Source organism: Gouania willdenowi, chromosome 5 (genome assembly GCF_900634775.1).
Source record: "Gouania willdenowi chromosome 5, fGouWil2.1, whole genome shotgun sequence".
Classification (NCBI taxonomy): Eukaryota; Metazoa; Chordata; class Actinopteri; order Blenniiformes; family Gobiesocidae; genus Gouania; species Gouania willdenowi.
In genome coordinates, this window is record NC_041048.1 from 21344458 (window position 1) to 21367457 (window position 23000).

General features: G+C 36.5%; 1 protein-coding gene across 2 annotated transcripts in view; it reads right to left on the reverse strand.

Moving 5' to 3' along the window:
- Window positions 1–18548, reverse strand: part of slc4a8 (solute carrier family 4 member 8) — a 47849-nt gene extending 29301 nt beyond the window's left edge. For both annotated transcript variants that reach the window (XM_028446527.1, XM_028446526.1), the window contains exons 1-2: window positions 18108–18548; window positions 69–150 (exon numbers count right to left, since the gene is read on the reverse strand). In XM_028446527.1, coding sequence (XP_028302328.1) covers window positions 69–150; window positions 18108–18149 — 124 coding nt within the window. In that variant the 5' untranslated portion in view covers window positions 18150–18548. The remainder of the gene's footprint in view (window positions 1–68; window positions 151–18107) is intronic.
- Between the last annotated feature and the right edge of the window lie 4452 nt (window positions 18549–23000).

The following is a 23000-nucleotide window of genomic DNA, read 5'->3' on the forward strand; positions in this document are numbered from 1 at the left end:
TGCTGTTCATTATCAACCCATTTATAACACTGTCCAACTCCTAAATCCAACGTGCTTATCTTTCTCACCTTCCAGTTCCTCCTCTTCATAGTGGATGTTGAGTACAGAGCTGGTTCCTCCCTGGTCTACCACCACCTCTTCATCTGACCTCTGATACAAACACAGAAACACAAAACACTCAGTATTTGGATACGTGAATGTATTCCAGCCAAGCCATTCCTATAGAGAAGAAAATCTAGGAAGCCAATGGACCCACACATGCACTATAGGGTTTAAGCAGCAGCAAACTTTTTAATTGGCTGAACTTGGCACCTGAATGAGCTGCTTTATTGCTTCACCAGACGTTTGCAATGTTTTTGACCCCCTTGCTGTTAAACAGATTGCAACAGCAGTTCAAATCATTGAATGCATGTGAAACTAGTAAATCGAAGTAGGAAAGAGCAAGAAAAAAAAACCAATCGATTCAATAAATCGTGGTGTTTTTAACTAAGAGCAACCAGATTGGGAGATAAATGCAGCTCTTCACATGAACTACGGTGTACGTCCACCCACTCTGGATGCACACACACTCTTTACTTATTGATTGTGTTTTTGTTAGTGTGAGGGGGTGGATTGAAAATTGAACAGAATAAACATACACAACATAAAGTGATGAATGAAGCGTAGCTGTAAATATTAGGTATGGCTTTGTAGATGAAATATTTAGATGTAAGGGTAGAAAAATGACTGAGCAAAATATGAGGACTTAAAAACCAATTCTTTTGGTTTTCCTTATTTGATTCGTCGTGGGAAAATTGCCACTATAACAAAATGAGGCACAATCACAAACTCCGGAAACATTTGACAAAAAGTCCTTGTTGTATTTCATATCCTTATATGTCACCAAACTGAAATATTTCACTTAACACCAGGAAAATGTACAAACTATTAGACGTATCCTGGGAAAAGCAGTTGTGGTTTGAACTTGAAATAATTCAGAATAAAACTGTGTGGCATGACACTGGAAATACTGTCTGTATTCAGGCCTGTGGGTGCGTTTCTGATTTTTTTTTTTTTTTAAATTCTTTTTGTTTAAGTAGGGACAGTACATATCAATGAACATTCAAAAAAAAATGTAAATATGTCAGATTATAGCCATAGGCCAATTTCCATCTGTTGTCCCTAGACAGGCTGATGTAATAAAATGTCACACTTAACAATAAAACAAGGGAAGACACTAAACAATATACAAAAGGATTACATACAGGACAAGGAACAGAAGGATCATAAAATACAGTAACTTTTCATTTAAATGGAACGCTGGGATCAGAACAACTACACTATCAAGAGAAAAGAAAGGATGCTGTAGGGCAAAGAAAAGGACAGGGGAAAGAAAAGCAGTTCACTTCCATATACTCAGAGTCATACTCAGGTCATTTAAAGGAGTGCATACCATACATTTACATTATTGAGTTTCATTATCTTTTGAAAAATAAAATAAGTTATTTAAAGTGCCACTGTGCATTGCAAATAGCCCTGAGTTGCTTTTTAAAAAAATAAAATAAAATAAAATATAGTGCTATTGTGCATTGCACATAGCCCTAAGGTGCTTCTTTCTCCAAATATTTGCTTTTTTTTTTTAAAGTGACATAGTACACTGCATATGGTCTTAAGAAAAAAAAATTAAAGTGCTATAGTCCATTGCACATAGCACCTTCTTCCTCTAAAATGTTTATTAAAAGTGCAATAGTGGAGCCAACCCATTTAAGCTCTTATGAATAACTTACTGGTACATTTTTAAATTTTATGAAACTTTCAAAGCTCAGTAGATTATACTTTGAAAAAATATTGCAATGGTGGTATGTAGATGGTTTTTTTGTCTAGAATTTTCTAAGCTTTTTAAAAAGCCTTTGTGCTCAGGGGTGGACTGGGGTATTATCATGGTGGGCCACTGACTCAAAGTGGGCCGGTCCGCTACGTTGTTTTTTTTTTGATGAGCGAGTGGAGAAACATATGGTAACAGGTGGCCAAAAATGGTCCAAAAGTGACAAAAACGTGGCAAGCAAAGAGCGAAAAGTGACTAAAATGGGCCAAAAGCAGTCAGGAGTGGACAAAAAATGGGCAAATAAAGAGGAACCAAGTGGCATGTAATGGGCAAAATGTGGCAAACAATTGTGAAAATAGCAAAAATGTGGAACACAAAGAGGCAAAATGTAGGGAAAAAGGAAACAAGTGGTATTTATTGGGCAAAGTTAGCTTATTAGGATGAAAAGTGGCCAAAAAATTTAAAAAGTACAAAAATTGGATAAAAGTGTCAAACACAAGTATTAACCACGAACTACTTCTTTCATAAACACATTTGACAGTGTTTTTTTTATCCAGAATTTGAAAAAGTAGAGCTTAAAAAGAGCATTTCAAAGGACAAAACCTTAAAATGTACATGTCATTATAAAATAAGGAAAAAAAAATTTGCTACATATTTTTTTACTTGTGGTAAATGGACTAAATGGACTTGATTTATATAGCGCTTTATCACCACACTGAAGCAGTCTCAAAGCGCTTTACATATCAGCTCATTCACCCAATCACTCTCACATTCACACACCAGTGGGACAGGACTGCCACTGTGAGCAACTTAGGGTTCAGTGTCTTGCCCAAGGACACTTCGACACATAGTCAGGAACTGGGATCGAACCCCCAACCTCTCGATCAGAAGACGACCCTCTACCACCTGAGCCACGGTGGCCCACTTGTGCATAGTTTCCACTGCACTGGAGAGGTGTAGATAAACAACTTAGGAACCTCTAGTGCAGTGATCACCAACACGGTGCCCGCGGGCTCCAGGTAGCCCTCATGGACCATGTTAGGTTCCCTCAGGACCTCTAGTCTACTAAAATCTGATTTACTGTTTAGGATTCAAACTCACAAAGATGCATACATTAGAGAGATGTAGTTAGTTCTTAGTAAAGTTGAATATTTTTGATAAAGCTTTAGTATTAAATTAACCATCTTTAAATGGTTATTTTCACTGAAACATTGTGACAAATGTTTTTAAGTGTTGCAGATCTGGTGTATGGTCAGTGGTATGTTATATAATATATAAGATATATTTTAAAAAAAAATGCAAGGTAGATTTTCTATAAAATGTAATGGAAATGAAACAATTGCACAAATTAGGAGAAAAAAGTGTCGCATGTACTTGAATCCTCAACATTTCCTACCTTTCTAAGTTACTGCTAGCCTTCCATATTATCTTATCCTAGGGCTGGGCTATTTTGTCTAAAAAAAAGATCTCCAATTTTTTTAAAGAAAAATTTAAGTTTGGATTTGATTTAATTTAATTTAATGCACTTAAAAATGACTGCAGACATCAGATATATTGTCAAAAGTGCAACTTTATTGCTGTGATTGTCCTCAAGAGTTAAAATGCATAGAACAATCCCAAAATAAACAGTAAATGAGGCTCTGTTATTCAACAATTTCAAGCTTTAACCCAAGTTTAAGCAAAAGTGCAACAGCAACTTCACAGTAGCTTAAATTTTCTGATTAAGAAATCAGATAACTACATATTTTATTACATATTACATTAAAATTAAAAAAAATAATAAACTCTTCCCTTAGCATCTCAGCATAGTGTGAATAAAAAAATAAACATGACTGTGGCACACATATAACCTACTCAAAGGGTAAACACATGTAAACAAAGAGGGGGCGGGCTCACATCGGAATGCGAAAAAGTCCGAAAAAAACTGGTGGGGAAAACATTTTTTTTTATATAAATTTAAAAAAAAAAAAAAAAAAATGTAACTTGAATTTGCAAAATAAAAATCGTTTTTATCTACAAATTCGATTCATCGATTAAATTGATTTTTTTGCCCAGCTCTATCTTATCCTCTAACTAAAGCGAAAGCGTGAAAATGTAGGATTTAAGAAGTGCTTTTCTTACTGGTAGCCTTTCAAACTACACAGAACATATAAAGTCGCTCACAGTTTCAGAAAGTTTGGTGACCAATGCTCTGGTGTTTAGCAGGCCCGTACACTTTAAAGGGAAGTTTCACAAACATTTGGAGACCAAAGAGACACATACAGGGATGACACCCTCACACACGTAAAATAACCAAATCAAAACTTCATAATTTGAAGATGAGGGCTTTTGAAATTAATAACCAGTTAAAAACATAAAGAATACATATAAAAGGTTTGAGAATAATAACAGTTAATTAAAAAAAAAAACTTAAAGCTTCTATTTACAGTTTGTGCTTTGCCTCTGGATGTCATAAGCTGAATTTAAATATGTATCCATTGTGCTGTGGCTAAACATCCCCAGGCATCACAAATAAAGTAAGTCTGAGTAAGTGAGTAGTCCAAGTAACTTGGGTTTGGGTAACTCTAACTAACCCTAAGTGTAAGTGATGAATGGGAGATTTAGATAATCATGAAAAGCTCTATTATCCAGCCCAGCCCTATTCTACACCACCATTAAGCAGGATGAAACCCATGAAACCCTGAACCCCAGGTTTAGAATCAGAGATTTTAGTTTAAAGTTTATAAATGATCACTAGTGTTATTTCAAAACTATCATATTCATGATGGATCGAAAATGAAGGAGCAAACTCTAAAGATGTGCAGTCACTGTGATGGAGTCTTTTACTGTAATTGAGCAGTGTAATAAAGCCGTGAACATGGCTCACACCATGAGCTGAGCGCTGAGATGTGTGCTTGACAGCCTCAGGAACAATGTAATTGTGTTTTGTCTCTCTGAGGTGTGCTTGGGATGAGCAGAGTTTGCAATATTGGAACAAATCTGACAGTTTCCACCTGAGCAGCAAGACTCAAATACTAGCAGAGGAAATGGTGAAAGGTCTTTGGCTTTAGGATTAGATGCTCTCCCTTTAGAGGAGTGACTCTTCTTTTAATTCATTTATTTTATTCAAATACACAATTGCTTTAGTCCAAAGCAGAAATTTAGTTCAGTTACTAAAAAAAAAGAAGAAGAAAAAAAGGCATTTACAAATCTATTAATATAAAAAATGTAAGTATTGGACCAGATAATTTAGCTGCATATACTGACATTCTTATAAATTTAGACATTCATGCATTAAAAACTGGTTTTCATCAAACTACCTCCAGATAAACCCCAACAAAACTGAAACTCTGATCATCGCCCCTGATAAAAAGATCCCACTTATTAAGAACTCTCTCGGTGATTTGGGTTCATCAGTGAAATCCAGCATCAGAAATCTTGGGGTTGTGTTTAACCAGTCGATGTCTTTGGAGGGCCACTGTCGTCAACTGACTAAAAACTGTTTTTACCATCTGAGAAATATCTCAAAAGTGAGGCATCTACTGTCCAAACCTGATCTGGAACTGGTCATCCATGCTTTTATTTCGTCCCGCATTGACTACTGTAACTCAGTTTTTACCTGTTTTAATAAGTCGACCCTGTGTAAACTCCAAATGGTTCAAAATGCTGCTGCCAGACTTTTGACCGGTACGTCCAGAACATCACACATTACCCCGATACTTTCCTCCCTGCACTGGCTCCCTGTCAATTTCCGGATTGAATATAAAATACTGGTTCTAACATTCCGGGCTTTGCATGGCCAGGCTCCTCTATATATTTCAGACATGTTGTGTCCCTACACTTCAGGACGCAGCCTTCGATCCTCAGGTCAGGGTCTACTAAGGTTCCCAAAAACTAAATTTAAAACCAGAGGAGACCTGGCGTTCCAGGATGCAGCCCCCAGACTCTGGAATGGTCTGCCCCAGTCTCTCCGGGAGATGAACTGCGTGGACACTTTTAAAAAACATTTGAAGACTTCGCTTTTCAAAAAAGCTTTTAGTTAACAAGATTTTATTTTTAATTTTTACTGCCCTTTTATGATGCTACACATGTGATGTAAATGTATGTTTATTGTTTCTGTGTACAGCACTTTGTGATTTTATCTGCGAAAAGCGCTTTATAAATAAATACTTACTTACTATTCTAATTAAAAACAAAAGAAACACCTTCAGATCAGTAGGACAAATGACAAAACATATCTGTGATTTATATCTATAAATCACTATATACTGTATATGTATTGGATGGAGTCCCCTCATACAGTGCATCACAGTAATCCAGCCGTGAGGTAATAAAAGCATGGATCACTGGTTTATATTATGGCTGTGGGAGCACAGGTTAAACTTTGGCCAGTTGCCATAAGTGAAAAAAGCTGGATTTAACAACATCCCTGATTTGTCCGTTAAAAGTGAGCTTTTCATCAGAAAACCAAGTTCTGTGACATTGGTTTTCACATGCTGTCTAAAAGACCTCAGGTCAAGGTCAGAGGCTCAGCCAAAAGGAATGACTTTCATTTACTTTTAATTAAAATGTTGAAAATATAAAGACATCACAGCCAGAATGTCCTCAATCTGATGTTTAAAAGTCTGCACTTTTTTTTTGTTGCAACACTGTTTAAGAGACATGAATTTTAAATTATCTGGATGTCTTGTGCAGATAGAAGAACTGACATTAAAGCTGACTTTGACTTAGTTTTATAATGCCAACGTGTGTTTTCCTTTAATAATCTGCTTCGGACATTTAGGACTAAGAAAAATGTACATATTTGGATTTTTTTCATGTTATTTTGTGAGTTTAAAGAACACAAAGTCAACGTATACTGATAAATACAGCTGCGTTGTGGATATTTTGTTCACCAAAATGGTAGGAAAGAAGAATCCCCAAGGGCACAAGCAATAAAATACAATTAGATTTGTAAAAAGATGGATGGCGCTTCCATCATCATGAGGCAGCAAGTAAAACTCCTCATTAGCCAAGATCAATGTAAAAAGAGATGGATGTACTGTAAATTATTATTCAAAGGATAAATTTTTTTATGAGATTTGTTTAAAAAATGTTCATGTGTTTTTTAGATTTTCACGTTTTTCAAATCCACAAATAAACCGTATATGAACAATATGTTTTTTTTTTTGGTTTTTCACGTGTTTTTCAAATTTTAACATGTATTTTTTAGATTTTCATGTGTATTTTTTAGATTTTACTGTAACATGTATTTTTAAAATTTTCACGTGTTTTTCACATTTCCACATGTGATTTTCAGATCCACAACCCTAACCCTAACCCTTATTTTTGAGACAAACGCAACGCAGTTTTGCGCCACATGTTTGAAGATGAATTCCATTTTACCATTCCCTTAATACATGTGAAAATGTGATTAAAATAAAAATAAAAATAAAAAATACATGTACAAATCTAAATATACTGTATTTGCATACATATATTTGTGAATATTTTTTAGACAAATCTCTCCCCATTGATTTTAACTTTATTTCCATGCTGAAACAAAGAGTAGGCTATTCTGCATCCACACTGGACTTCCCTCATTGTAAAATCATTATCATTTGTTGCAAATGGGCTTCTGTGTTGTGTGTGTGTGTGTGTGTGTGTGTGTGTGTGTGTGTGTGTGTGTGTGTGTGTGTGTGTGTGTGTGTGTGTGTGTGTGTGTGTGTGTGTGCGCTAGTGAGGCTGGAGGGCAGTGTGCTCCATAAAAAACACATATGCAATGACCGTTAATGGATGAGGGAGAAACGCTAAAAGCTCTTTGTCCCAGGGAGAACAGTTGGCTATCTGATCACTTTGATTGCTTGGGATCCATTTGATGCACAGACAGACACAGAGACATGGAGGAGGACACGATTCTCCTGAGGCCTGTTTGATAACCCTCGCTGTAGACAGAGTGAAGTTTGGTGTCAGAGGATAAAATGTACAACATGGAGAAAAAGCATATTTATCAAAAACTCACTGACCACACCCACTGGCTTACACATCTAATGATAATTTTATGCAAGTAGGTGTTTTTTTAATGGTTAATGTTTCCTTGTCATTCACTGCTCAACACCTTTGTCTCCCATTAAGTTCTTCAGCCAATTAAAAACCTCACATAACACTTCAGGGTGAGTCTGCTGTCAGCAGGTGAGCACATCCGTGACCCTCAGTGTGTGTGTGTGTCTGTGTGCATCATTTTCCACTGACAGGGCATGAAGATAATTTGTGAGTTGATCTCCTGGCAACCATCCGTCGTTCTTCACCCCTGTGCTCCAGCTCAGCATCAGTCACACTAAGCAGGAAGGTTTATGACTCAGTCGTTTTCCACACAGATGAAAAACCATCATACCAAAGAAACTGTTTGCTCCTTGTTCCAAAATGGCTGCCTGCGGTTAATGTTTTCTCCCTTTTACAGGCTAATGGTTGGAAACCAACCAGGGATGGTCTTACTGTGGCCAATTACACTCAGAGAAAATTAATTTTAGTTCTAATAGGAACACTAAGGTCTTTTTATCAGTCGACAAAAATAGCAACATATTTTGATGCAGTTTTTGTTGAAATGTATTTTTTAATTGGTCATATACTCTTGTTATTGTCACTTAAATAAACTAAAACTATGAGGAAAATCAACAAATTTAACAAAATATATTGTGAATATTGTGAATTTTTTTTTATGTTACTTTTGTTTAGATTTACAGCAATATTTTTGTAATGTAAATGTTAGATATTAAATATAAATATAAATGCTAAATGTTCAATGTAAATCTTAAATTTAAATGTGAAATCTAAATGTCACGGGTGAAATTCACCAGAAATACCACTATGCAAAGTCTATGACATTTAGATTCAACATTTAACATTTAGATTTAACATTTAGGATGTACATATAAAATTTAGATTCAACATTTATATTTAAATGTAACATTTAGATTTAACACTTGGGTGCTTTCTGTGTGGAGTTTGCATGTGCTCCACGGGCTGCATGCATTTCCTCCGGGTACTCCGGCTTCCTCCCACAATCCAAAAACATGACTGTTAGCTTGATTGGAGTCTGTAAATTGCCTATAGTAGTGAATGTGAGAGCGAGTGGTTGTTTGTCTGTGTGTCGTACTGCGATAGACTGGAGCCCTGTCCAGGGTGTATTCACAATTGTTGCTAAATGTTGCGAAAAGTTGCTCTTTATTTTAGCATGCACAACTTTACAATCGGCGCACCATACTATTCAGAAACAAGAGTGAAGTTTTTCTTTAAATGTCCCGAACAAGTAGAGCAGCAATGATTTGAATCTCGCCCCCCCCCTGACATAGTGGGACGATCAATACGTTGCACCAAATGCCTTCCCGTCCCTCCAATCAGGTCAATCTGCTGGCTGCTGCAGTGTGGCTTCAGAATGACACGAGCTAAGTCATGTTGACAGATAACATCAGCCCTGAAGAGAACACACAAAATAATGAAACAAAAGTATTCATTGAACAGAATAGTCTGTATTTACTATATGTTGAAACCCCATTAGGAATAGTCTTCACCGGGGTGATCCTATTTCAATAAACAATATCCAACAGTAAATACACCTCCTTCCAGGGCTGGACTGGAACAAAAATCTAGCCCTGGCGTTTTGTGTTTAGACCAACTCACATAGAAGCCATTATTAAGTCAGTGATGCTCAACATGTGGCTCTTTATGTCTTGGTTTTAATTATTATTCCCACAGAAAATAAAAGGGGAAACATTTTAACCCCATTTTACCTATTTCTTTTGGCCATTTTGTACCTCCTTTGTTCAATTTTTGCCCCTTTTCAAAAACTTTTTTCAGACTTGACAATAAATATCATTTTTTTCCTATTTTTGCAAGTTCCTTTTGACACATTTATCCAATTTTTGTCGTTTCTTTGGTTTTTTTGGCCACTTTTCATCCTAATAACTTAACTTTTGCCCAATAAATACCGCTTGTTTACTTTTTCCCTACATTTAGCTTCTTTTTGGTCCACATTTTTGCCCTTTTTTGCTATCGTTTGTCACATTTTGCCCTTTTTCACAATTGTTTGCCGCATTTTGCCCATTTAAGCTAACCTTTGCCATTACATACCACCTGGTTCCTCTTTACTTGTCCATTTTTTGGCCACTCTTGACTGCTTTTGGCCCATTTTAGTAAACCTTGCCTGCAAGATGGATTCTCTTGGTGTTCACAAACACTGAATCCATCTTGTGCTGCTCCAGCCCTTACCTTCAGTGAGCAAACCAAACCGGTTCGAACCAATCATGAGGCAGTGTTGTGGTTTAGGGAGGGATATCTGGGTGTGACGAAGGCCGAAGCGTCAAAGCAAAACTGGCGCAAGCGCAGGTGCAGGGAGAGAAACTAGCTGGGCTACCGCTATTAGCATAGCTCCAAATCAAAACAGGAAGATGTCGACGCAGGAGGATGAACGTGTGGAAGCTGCCATTAACTCAGTTTTAGAAGAATCCAGCATTTCCTGGAAAGAGCAACATCGAGAGGCGCTTTGTGCATTTTTGGACGGTAAAGACGTACGTTTTCACCAGCAGAGCCTTGTTGTTGTTGTAGCCATACCAGCGTCTCTGCCGTGTAATTGGCTAAAACAAATCATGGTGGACAGGCACTTTGCCCAATCAGCTTCAAGCATTCTGTTCATGTCCCTCCCTGGTTCCAAAAGGATTCGACTGACAGGGACCCAGATCGATGTAGAGAACTCAAGTTAGAGGGAGGGTACACATCAATCTGACTCTTGCCAGGTTACATTTTAGCCACTTTTGGACTATATTTGGCCATTTGTTACCATGTTTGCCTCCACTCGCTCATCCAAAAAAAAAAACCGTATTGGACCGGACTGGCATATTTTGGGTCGACGGCCCACAGAGACGATGCCCGATATGACAGATGGCCAGTTCACCCCTGCCTCCTTCAGAGCTAACCCCACTCTGCCATGACCTGACAGCAGAAACAGAATGAGGCTCAGAAAACTGTGCCTGTCACTTCCAGGCCAGGCATTGTGTCTGAGAGCTTGGAATGACACCTGGTGCCTTGCCTGCAGATACTACTGCCCTTTCTTGTGTATTGTGCGACACGTGTTGCAGTCTTTGACTCTGAGCTGTGTTGCTTATGAATGGCTGAAAGGACCTGAAGAGAGCTTGAGGAGGAATGGTTGTTTTGACAATTTCAGCCAGCATGACTCATCCACACCGACTTTAACACCACTCACTCACACAAACACATGCACAATTGTGCAGCTCTTCCTCTCTTATCCCTATGTATTTGTGAAAGAAAAAGTTAACATATAAAGCAACGGTGCACTAATCAAATAAGCAAAATGTGGCAAACAATAATGAAAAAGGGGCACAATCTAGGGAAACAAGGAAACAAGTGCTATTTATTGGGCAAAAGGTAGCTTATTTGGATGAAAAGTGGCAAAGAAAAATGGTTAAAGAGTTGACAAAAATGTATTGGCAAAATTGTCAAAATGGGACAAAGTCAGTTGCAAAATGGCCAAAGAAAAAAGTAAAAAGGGGTTAAAAAGTTTACCTCTTTTAAGGTTTTCTGGGGAAATTAAAATTAAAATTAAGACATAAAGAGCCACAAGTTGAGTAAAAGCTTTATCATGGATTTAGTAAATTAATTTGGGAGAAAAAATATATTTGCATAAGCACCTGCTATAGAAATAAACAGGTGCTTTACAGTAAGCCAGGATTCACCATTATGCAGCATGTAAACATTACCAGCTGCATGACACGTAATGGACATTTTGACATCCAACATGTAGATGCAGAAGACTTTTTGGATATTGGCATATTTTCAGATAAAAGGTCAGAAACAGAGAACAGGCCTAATAGTGAGAAGAAGAAAAAAATACAGAAAGAAACTGTAACAGTAATAAGATTATTGAGAGCAATATATATTATTTTTAATCTTAAGGCTATATTGGGCTTATTTCTTCTTTATGTTTTTAAAAGCTTATATTTCATATCTTCATTTTTTCAATGATATTTTCCATGTCCACGTTAACGTCATGAGGCTCATAATCAAAGTGGCTCTATGACACTATGAAGTTGGCTCATGTGAATTTGATTTAAAACTGACTGTCTTTTTTCTTCTTTGCAATTTATGTACCTTAAAACTATTGATATATCAATCGATAGATGGATCTATATACAGCATAAATATCACCAATGTCTTATTTTTGTATGACAGAGTGACAGCAGGTCATAAGGGGAGTACCAACACTTATTTTCCCACTAGTTTTGGGGGGTTTAAGTGGCCAGGTTAGATTGTGCAGAGGCAGTATGAACACTTACTGTAAATCTGGCCCATATCAAATCAGATTTAGACCACTTTCATATGTGGTCCTGAATCAGATACAGATCGGATTTTTTTCATCGTGACCTCAGTGTGAACGGTCAAGGCAGATTTGATGCACGTTTGATACGTTGACGTCACGTTATAGCGACATGCGTCATCATTCTGTCCAGCAGGAGTCTTGCAAAACTGGATGATATTGATGGAGCAAGTCAATAGAGGGACAGTGAGGTCTTGGACCATATATGGGGTGACACTTCAATACAAGCAAAGCTTGAAGGTTCAGGTACAGTATGTTAAGTTCAAGTTCTGTTTATTCAGACAAGGTTTTTCAGGAAATGTTTATCTCCTGACATGTTTCGAATGTCAGACACCAGTCTTCGTCAGATGAGTTCTGCTGATCGCCTTTGATGGTTCCATTCAAGTTTCACTTGACTTCCATTTAATAGTTCCAGTGAGATTGTGTCCTCTTTTTGAATAGTATGTCCTCTGACAAAGACTGGCAGTTGACAGTCGAAACATGTCGGGAGATAAAAATCCCTGAAAAACCTTGCAGGTTCATACCTTAACTGGTCTGTTTTTGAAAGAATATCAGCACAACAAAAAGCCAAAACAAACCATTTAGCTCTCTTTTTCTTTCAAAGTGGAATCTAATACAGACCAACAAAAAAAATCATATTTGATCAAAGAAATCAGAATTGACCATTATGTAAGGCTTGCAGTCTGAACGTATAGCTTATAGCACTGCACTATGTTTTTATTGTTAGATAAATATGTCATGTTCACGTTGTATCTTCTGTTCCAGGTGACTCATCACTCATCCATACTTCTTGAATAAAGACAGAGGAAGATAGTTACCCATCTATGACTGATGAGTCACCTGCTGCGGGGTCCAGTCAGGCCTGCAGATGTCAGAATGAAAATCGGAATAAACCAGCCACTTAATTCGGATTTAAGTTTAATTCGAAATTAAGTGTTTACAAGGTCAGGTTAAAGATGAATTAACTTATATTCTGCTTTAAAGAGGAATTAAAGCTCCCATGTAAACGTGGCCATTGGTTATAAATGTCTAACATCTTAAAATATCCCTTAATGACAGTTCGAAATATTATCTTTGGTCTCCTACACCTGCTGGAGCAGCTGCAACACCACTTATAAAATAAAACCCACTATATCTACAAATGTCCAAACCTTCTTATTCTGGTCACTCTGACCTCCTCTTGAGCTCAGCTGTGAGAACCTCAGTATGGGGTGGGCAACTCCAGTCCTGGAGGGCCAGATTCATGAGACTTTTAGATGTGTCCCTGCTCCATCACACCTGGTTGAAACCAATGTGTTGTCATCAAGCTCTGCAGAAGCCTGATAACGAGCCATTTGTTTGATTCAGGTGTGTTGGAGCAGGGACACATCTTAAAGTCTAAGGAATCCGGCCCTCGAGGACTGGAGGTGCTAGTCACAGCTTTTATTAGTTAGTCATAAACATTCTCTTTCAATCTGGTTCCATCCTATCTGTTATTAACCAGCATCCCTGCACTGGCCTCCATTAGGGATGTCATGGTTACAGCTTTTCTTAGTATGATTATTGTCAGAGAAATAATTACAACTGTCACGATTATATTTGCAATAACTGATTTCACAGAAACATGACTAAGTAAAATCACATGAACACTCCTTATAGGCCTTGCCTTTTAATCTATTTCCATCTTTGGATGCTCTTATAACTATATGATATATCAACAATGTAAAATACACAAAAAGTGACAATTACTAATAATCTTAAAATAAAATGAATTTGTACATCCACAGTTGAATAAATCTGAATATAAGTGAATGATCAAATTAAAACATGTTAAGTGTTTATATAACCAAATATTAATCCCCAGAGGGAATGTTGTACATAGTCAATGTAATTATTTTTCTATTCATATGTGGCCAGAAAAAAAAAAAAAAAAAAACATGTAGCCTATCTGTTATTATAGTCCTTTAACTTATTTTTAATTACATTCAACAAATAAATTAGTTATAAATAAAAGTGATTTTACTGCTTTTGGCTCAATACAAATGGATTAATCAAAAGGAAATAATGACTATTGTTCAATGTCTAAAGGCCTTTACCAGATTACATTTCTGGAAACTGACAGTATTTAGGAAAGTTACGATAAAGTTTAATACTGCAATTAATCGTGAAAATTGGTAATCGTAACATCCCGAGTCTCCATCCTCACCACCTCCAGCCTCATCCTCTCTTTTGTTCAATGTACAGTACCTACCTCCATTCTCTACTTCTTCTACTATCAGTATTTTTCCTTTAAGGGTTGCCACAGTGGATAGTCTGCCTCTTTTTTCCTCTGTCTCTTGTATCGTCTTTCCATTGCTGCTCTCTTCTGTACCGTCCCCCTTCAACCCAGTTCAAACCCGTCTGTCACAGACAACTACCATCCAGTCCATCCTCTTCTTCACCTCTCTATCAGTTCATCCACAGCTTTGGATGGCTCGCCTGTCTGCACCCAATAAGTAGTCCAACTATTCCACGGATCACTCTCTCTAAACTCTCACCACCTCCCTTACTTATTATGGTAAAAGCTTTGGATGAATGCCAAAAACCATAAAACAGCAATCTTATACTGAAAGCTTTATGCTATGCTAGATTTACAGTGTGCGTTTCAATAAATCTTATTAAACTCTACCTTAGATAAAGCAGACATTATTGTAGTCTTTTAATGTGGTGCTGTGGAATGAATGCTGTCGTGAGCAAGGTTAGCTTTAAACTATTCCTACCATTGATAGCTACACTTTAACTCAGAGAGTAGAACTCTCCGCGGTGCAGCATGGGGCGCCGATTGTAAAGTTGCGCATGCTAAAATAAACAGCAACTTTTTGCAACATTTATCAACAAACAACGTTTAAAAAATGTATGTGATTGTTTATTTTATGTTGCTTTTGACCAGATTTACAGCAATGCTTGAGAAATTTGTCATGTTTACTTTTCTCGTAAAAATATGTCATTGTTAAATCTAAATCTAAATGTTAAATATTAAATCTAAATCTAAATGTTAAATATTACATCTAAATGTTAAATATTAAATCTAAATCTAAATGTTAAATCTAAATGTTAAATATTACATCTAAATGTTAATATTAAATCTAAATGTTAAATATTAACTCTAAATTTTTTAAATGCTAAATGTCAAATCTATCACTCTATCTGAATAAACTCTGGATAATGCTCTTAGCGTCAATGAGATTTTATGTTTGTATTTCTGGTGAATTTGCATATTAGCTAAGTATTTAGTTTCACCCGTGACATTTTGATTTAACATTTACATTTTGATTTAATATTTTGATTTAACATTTACATTTAAGATTTAGATTTAGCATTTCGATTTAACATTGACATTAAATTTTAACAAGAAAAGTAAATATCACAAATTTCGCAAACATTGCTGGAAATCTGGTAAGATAAAAGTAACATAAAACAAAATCACATAAGGTTTTTAAACATTGTTTGTTGCTAAATGTTGTGAAAATTGTTGTTTATTTTAGCTCATGCAACTTTACAATCAGCGCCCCTTAGTGCAGAGCATCAACCAGCACAGAAACAGGTCTTTACCTTACCTTTTGTACATAAATGCACTATCATGTAGTTCTTGGCAGTATTTGGTTATTTAGAAGGGAATCCAACAAAAGTAACAATAAAAAAAATAAAACAGCCACAATGGGCAATGAGTTTAGTTCAAGGAAAACTTTTGATTTTCCAATTAAAATGAAAATTGTAGAACAATTCTGTACATTACCTGTGTTTCTGCATCATGGTCTCATATCACTGACAACAGCTTAAACAAAGCAATGAATTTTAAATGTATATCGCAGTTGGACATTGTTATTTGAGCAGTGTGTAGAGCCCATGCTGTTTATGGGGACGGACCCCATCACTGTTCCATTAACAACAGGTAGCTAAACTAAAGGCTTTAAAGGTGTAACTTTCTATGGTTTTATTCAAACTACAGGGCAAGCCGTTTTAACATTTAATAGCAGGGTTTACCAGTTGCAATTTTAGTTTTCACTATTAGAAATTACATTTCGACATGTCAAAATTACATTATGTTATTCTAGAATTGTAGATATCTAAATACAGTTATTACTAGTAAGAATCTAAATTTCACTAGTTACAATTATATTTTAGATGTCTAAAATGCAATTCCAGATGTCTGAAGCTGACGTTTCCTTTAACATTGGATTCCAGATCACTACAATTCCATTTATGATATCTGTAAAGTAACAACAGTTGTAGATATAGATAGATATTGTGAGATACAGTGGGAATAGAATTGTAGACATTAAAAATGACAATTGCAAACAGTCTAAATTACATTATAGATATGTGGACCTGGCATTATAACATGTCAAAATGTAATTATGGCTATCTGTAATTCAATTTGTATGGAAGTCATTGGACTCTATATTGTTAAGTGCTTTGAGATGACTTTGTTGTAATTTGGGCTATACAAATAAAGTTCAATTTAATTGAATTGGGACATTTTGACTAGTTGTAATTTGGTTTCAGACATTTACAATGACAATTTCCACTAGTGAGAATTGAGCTGTTGATATCAAAACTTAGCAATGAGTGAGAATACAATTGTAGATACCAATAATTACAATTGCAACTAGTGAAAATTACATAGATTTCCAACATGTCAAATTGATTTTCAGATATCTACAATTGCAAGTACCGCTACTGATTAAATGTTAACACAGCTTGCCAATGCAAAATAGCATTAAATACTGCAGCGTTTGCCAATTAACATTGTTGGCAGTTCTCTTAATTTTTTGCAACCCTAAATATAATATTTTTCTTCATAGTTGTTTTTTTGTTTGTTAGTAATTTTTTACTGATATTTTTGCACATACAGCAACTGGTCCATTGTGGTTCATTCAACTCAATTGGCCTATGCCAGTATTTTTAATACCTCACCTTTGTTTTTGGAATTTTATAAATAACTTTTTTTTTTCTTTTTTTTTTTTTAAAGAAGATTCTGCATCCATTGGATTCATTGAAGTAAAGCGTCTTTTATCATTTCAAACTGTAACAGGGGCCCCGAAAATAGCATTGACGCACAAGGGTTTAATTTGTCTCTTGCAGCAAAGCAGGATGTTGTTAGGCAGAAATATTATCCTGTGTATGAATCAAAAGTAGTATGGGTTACACAGGCTGAAAAAGCATCATCACTGCTGGTTTGTTTCTGCTGTTCCCTTGAACACATGAATACCAGCCTGGTGCACTCAAGTACTGAGGGATCAAACTCACACCCAAGCAGATCAGACAGTTTAGATTAGTTTAGTTTAGTTTGTCTTCTCCAAAGCACCCTTGGAGCTCCTGGGGCAGGCTGGGAAACAGCGATGATGGCTGAGCCTCTTCATGGAACAGCACAGGAATGGCGTCAAGGTCATTTGAGGGTAACTCACTATAGAAAATACCAACTGATAATCAACACATCGCTAAAAAAAAATAAAATAAATAATATAATCTCATTCAAATCTTTGAGCAAGTCTCTATCGCTGACACACGCGCACGCACGCACGCACACAGAGGACCAGCGCTTGTTAATTGGATGAGCTGCTGTAGCCTGTGCGCTGTGTGCACGCATCAATAAGTGATCAATAATAATAATGCTAGCGTGTCACTGCACTGTGGTGGAGATCTAGTGGAATATGAATGTTATTGTTCACACATGCATTAGTCACAGTAACTCTAGATTTAGCCATGTGACCCGCTGTCAGGGATCAGTGCACGTGTCTTTGCCTCACAATGCCAACGTCCTCGTGGTATACATCATCATCATCATCATCATCATCACTCTACTCATCACCTTCACCTTCTTTGAGGTGGTTTCACTTGTTAAATGAAAGCCAATAAAAGACATAATAATCCACCCGCGCGTGCACATTAATGCTAAATCTGCAGGTATCAAAGAGCTTGTTCAAAGCACATTACCTGATAGCTCAGGATGCACTCGGGGTTGTTGGTGTTGCTCATGGTCTCTGTTGAACCTGCTCAGCGTTCAAAGGTGACACGGGGAGCCCGGACACCCCCTGAGGGCTGCTGGCTGTCTTTGTGGATCCTGCACACGCACGCGCTCTCACTCACGACCTGGCAACGGCAGCTCCCTTAGTTTCTGCTGCAGACATGCTGAGTGTTGACATCCCGGAGCAGATGATGAGAGAAGTAAAAATGATGATGACTGCTCGCTTCCCCTCCAAGTCCGTGGTTTGGGAGCAGGATGCAGACAGCATCACTGCAGCTGCAGCCAATCAGAGCGTAGAGAGGCTCCGCGTGCACGCTGCGACGCACTGCTGCTGCTAACCAAACAATGAAGTAAAGCCAAGTGAGAGGAGATGAGCCCACAAAGCTGTGTAAGGGACCGCTGCTAGGCGAACATCCTGTTCCCTGCTATGGGCGCCGATTGTAAAGTTGCGCATGCTCAAATTAACATCAACTTTTTGCCACATTTATCAACAACCCACGTTTAAAAAAACGTATGTGAATTTTGTGTTTTTTTTTTGTTTTTTTTTTCTTTTTCTAATCAAAATATAATGTCAATGTTAAATCTAAATCTAAATGTTGAATGTCAAATGTTAAATATTAAATCTAAATCTAATGTTCAATGTAAATATAAAATCTAAGTTTAAATGTTGACTATTAGATCTGAATCTAAATGCTAAATCTAAATGTTAAATGTCAAATGTTAAATATTAAATCTAAATGTTAAATGTAAATGCAAAATCTAAATTTAAATGTTAAATATTAGATCTAAATTTAAATGTTAAATATTAGATCTAAATTTAAATGTTAAATATTAAATGTAAATCTAAACATTAAATTTAAATCTAAATGTTAAATCTAAATTGAAATATTACATTTAAACATAAAAAATAAATCTAAATGTTGAATATTAGATCTAAATTTAAATGTAAAATATTAAATGTAAATCTAAATGTTAAATTTAAATCTAAATGTTAAATCTAAATTGAAATATTACATTTAAACATAAAAAATAAATCTAAATGTTGAATATTAGATCTAAATTTAAATGTAAAATATTAAATGTAAATCTAAATGTTAAATTTAAATCTAAATTTAAATATTACATTTAAATATTAATATTAAATCTACATCTAAATGTTACATCTAATCGTTACATTTTAATATAAATCTTAATCTAAATATAAATGTTAAATATAAACATTAAGTGTTAAATTTAAATCTAATTGTTATTTGCTGTAAATCTGGTCAAAAGTAAAAAAAAAAAAAAAAAAAAAAAAAAAAAACAATCACAAAATTTCACATACTTTTGTTGCTAAATGTGGCAAAAAAGTTGCCGTTTATTTTAGCATGTACAATTGTACAATCGACCCCCCATACCCTACTGTTCCCCACAGTTAGCCAGAGTTAATAATGACTAATAGAGGGAAAATACATTAACTGATTTTATTGTTATTTTTCCCACAAATTTAACAAACTAAACTGGTGCTCAAAAAGATAATTGATGAAAAACATATTAAAATTAATGGAAAAGGATTACTTTTTATCATAATTGCATAAGAATAATAAGAATTACCTGGACTGATTTGTGGTTAAAACCTATCTTGATAAACCTATTCCAAACATACTAATAATGATAATAATAAGAGTAATATGTTTATATCATGGCCAATAAGTGAAGTTCATGCTTTATTTCTTTTGTTTTACATGCTGTTTACAATAGAGAAACATAAAAATAAAAATAAAAAAAACTTCCACATCCAATATATTTAGTATTGATGTTCTTACCCTGTCTAATATTATATAATAACAATGCTTTATTCGAGCAGCATTGTCCACATAATCTTTGATCAGTAAATTTGGATAAACTTACAGCAATAATCAGGGGTGTACATCATTTTTTTGGTCTGGTGCTCAGGGGAGCAGCTATGGGTTAGTGGTGATGCTCATATTTCCAGTGTAACCAGCTCACAGAACAGAGTAGGGTGTGTACATGGATACTGTGACAGAATTTAAACTAAAAATAAAAAGGTAATTAAAATTACGCATACAAACACACGCACGCACGCACACACAAATATCTTTAGCCACATTTAAATCTATTTCAAAGGACTTTTCTGCCCCCTTGTGGTAACCACAAGTACTGCCACTGATAACTACAGTATTATGGCGGTTTGGATAAATGAGCAGAGACTGAATCAAGGTTTAGTTGATGGTCAGACGCGGGTTTACACAGGGTTTACTTTGTCTGGGTTTGGGACGGAGTCGGACAGTGGGTCTGGGATTCAGAGGTCCACCAGCCATGAAGAGTGTGTCCCTGTCAGGGTTGGTCAATTACATTTTTCAGTTACAATTACGTTTTCAATTACCCATGTTCAATTACAATTTAATAACAATGGATAATCAGCATTTTTTCCAAATACAATGAAATTACAATTATTTTTTATCCTCAGAAAATCAATTACATTTACATTTTCAATTACTAAAGTTCATTTACAATGAATCACAATTACTGATACTGAAAAAAATAACCTAAAAGTTAACCTTCCTTTTGTGCTAGCTTTCTGTTAGCATCTCTTATGATGATGGGTCTTAAATCAGCTGTAAAATACACAATATCTATTATCATATTTCGTTACTATCTATTGTTAGGCTTCCTATTTTTTAAATGTTAAAATATTAGAAAGCGTGATATGAAAAATATTTTGATAATTGTTAACTATATATGTGTACAACTGTCCATAGAACTGTAACATGGTTCCCCAGTTTTGCGTTAAATTATAATTGACAATTGTTATAGAAGTTTCATGACAATCACAAAAACAAAGTAAATTATCTGAACTCAATTACAATTTAATTATGATAACAACAGCAAAAGATTTTTTTTTTTTTTTTTAAATGACAATTACAATTATAAGGAGGACTCTCTGAAGAAGCCAGCATGCTACAATTCCATGCGACACAGCTACAGTAGGTCTCTCAGTCCCCTGGAGATTTAGAAATCCATCCATCCATCCATGTTCATACCCGCTTATTCCCGTTTTATCAGGGTCGCGGGGGTCTGCCGGTGCCAATCTCCGGCTCTCATAGGGCCCTGGGCGGGGGTACACCCTGGACAGGGCGCCAGTCCATCACAGGATTTAGAAATCCTGATGTTAAAATGTACTCCTTTTTCTCACATGTTCACCGTACTTTCTCAAGGATAGACTTTTTTCTAATTGATAACAAACTACTGCACCACTTCAGCGCCTGTGAGTATCATCCTATAGCTTAGACATTCATTTTCCCACTCCCAGACTCTCCCCAGGGCCCTGAAAATTCCCCTCCCAGAATTTGGCTGATAAAGAATTTAAACATTTCGTGAGTGAGCAAACCAACTCTTACCTTGAGCTTAATGACACAACTGATGTCTCGGACACAACCCTTTGGGAGGCCCTTAAGGCTGTAATTCGAGGCTAGAAAATCTCGTATATTTCTCAGTTTAGAAAGAGTGAGAGGGTAAGATTGCAAGCGATTGAGGTCGAGTTATGGAATATTGATACGCTCTACGCAACTTACCCTATCTCAGACACGTACAGTAAATGGGTATTATTGAAGGCAGTATATGATATATTGACCTCACATAGAGCAGAAAAACAGCTGAGGCAAACAAAACAACTATTTTTTGAGCATGGAGACAGTGTAGGGAAACTTTTGGCCCATCAGGCTAGGGCAGTGGTGGCCTCTAGGCTGATAACTAAAATCACGGCGTCCTCAGGGAGTGTGGTGTCTGACCCCATTGATATTAACTTGGCTTTTCATGAATATTACTCCAAACTCTATACTTCTGAATGCAGTTCTGATCTGTCTCTGTCTTCTAGCCCTCTCTCATTACTTAATTACCATAAAATCAACAACTCAGTGGCAGAAGAAATGGGTCATGCCATCTCCCCCTTAGAGATTCAAACCGCCATCCAATCAATGCAGAGGGAAAGTCACCAGGCCCAGACGGTTTTGGGACTGAATTCTATAAAGCTTTATCTACCCTGCTAGTCCCAATACTAACCAGAGTTTATAACGATTATTTTCTCACACGTAAATTACCCGACACTTTCTCACAGGCTTCAATATCACTACTGCTTCTCAAAAAACCCACCTTGGACCCTAAACCACTGTCAAATTACAGACCAATCTCAAATCTCCCATTCATTTCCAAACTCCTCGAAAAAGTTGTTTCCACCCAGCTCCATAATCATCTAAAATCTAACAGACTCTATGAAAAATTCCAATCTGGTTTTCATCCTTCCCACAGCACAGAAACAGCTCTCATCAGAGTCACCAGCGACCTGCTGATGGCCTCCGATTCCGATTCCACATCCTTCCTCATTCTTCTTGACCTCTCTGCTGCGTTTGACACTGCAGACCACCACATTCTCCTGCACCGACTCCAGCACTACACAGGTCTCTCTGGCACCACCTTTCAATGGTTTCACTCCTACCTCACTGACAGAGCCGAGTGCGTAGCAATGGGGGATGCAAAATCTAGACACCACACTGTCACCTGTGGGGTCCCCCAGGGCTCCGTACTTAGTCCAACCCTCTTCACCATTTACATGCTCCCCCTGGGTCGTGTCGTCAGCAGGCATGGAATTAATTTCCATTGCTATGACGACACACAACTATATCTTAAAATCACTGCCCCCTGCTCCCCCTCTGCCACAGCTACCCGCCTCAGCTCCTGCCTGGATGAGATAGGGGCGTGAATGAGTCAAAACTTCCTGCAGCTAAATGGCTCAAAAACAGAAGCCATTCAAACTGGAACCCCTCATCAACTCTGCTCCTCCCCAATTACCTGTTTTATTTTCT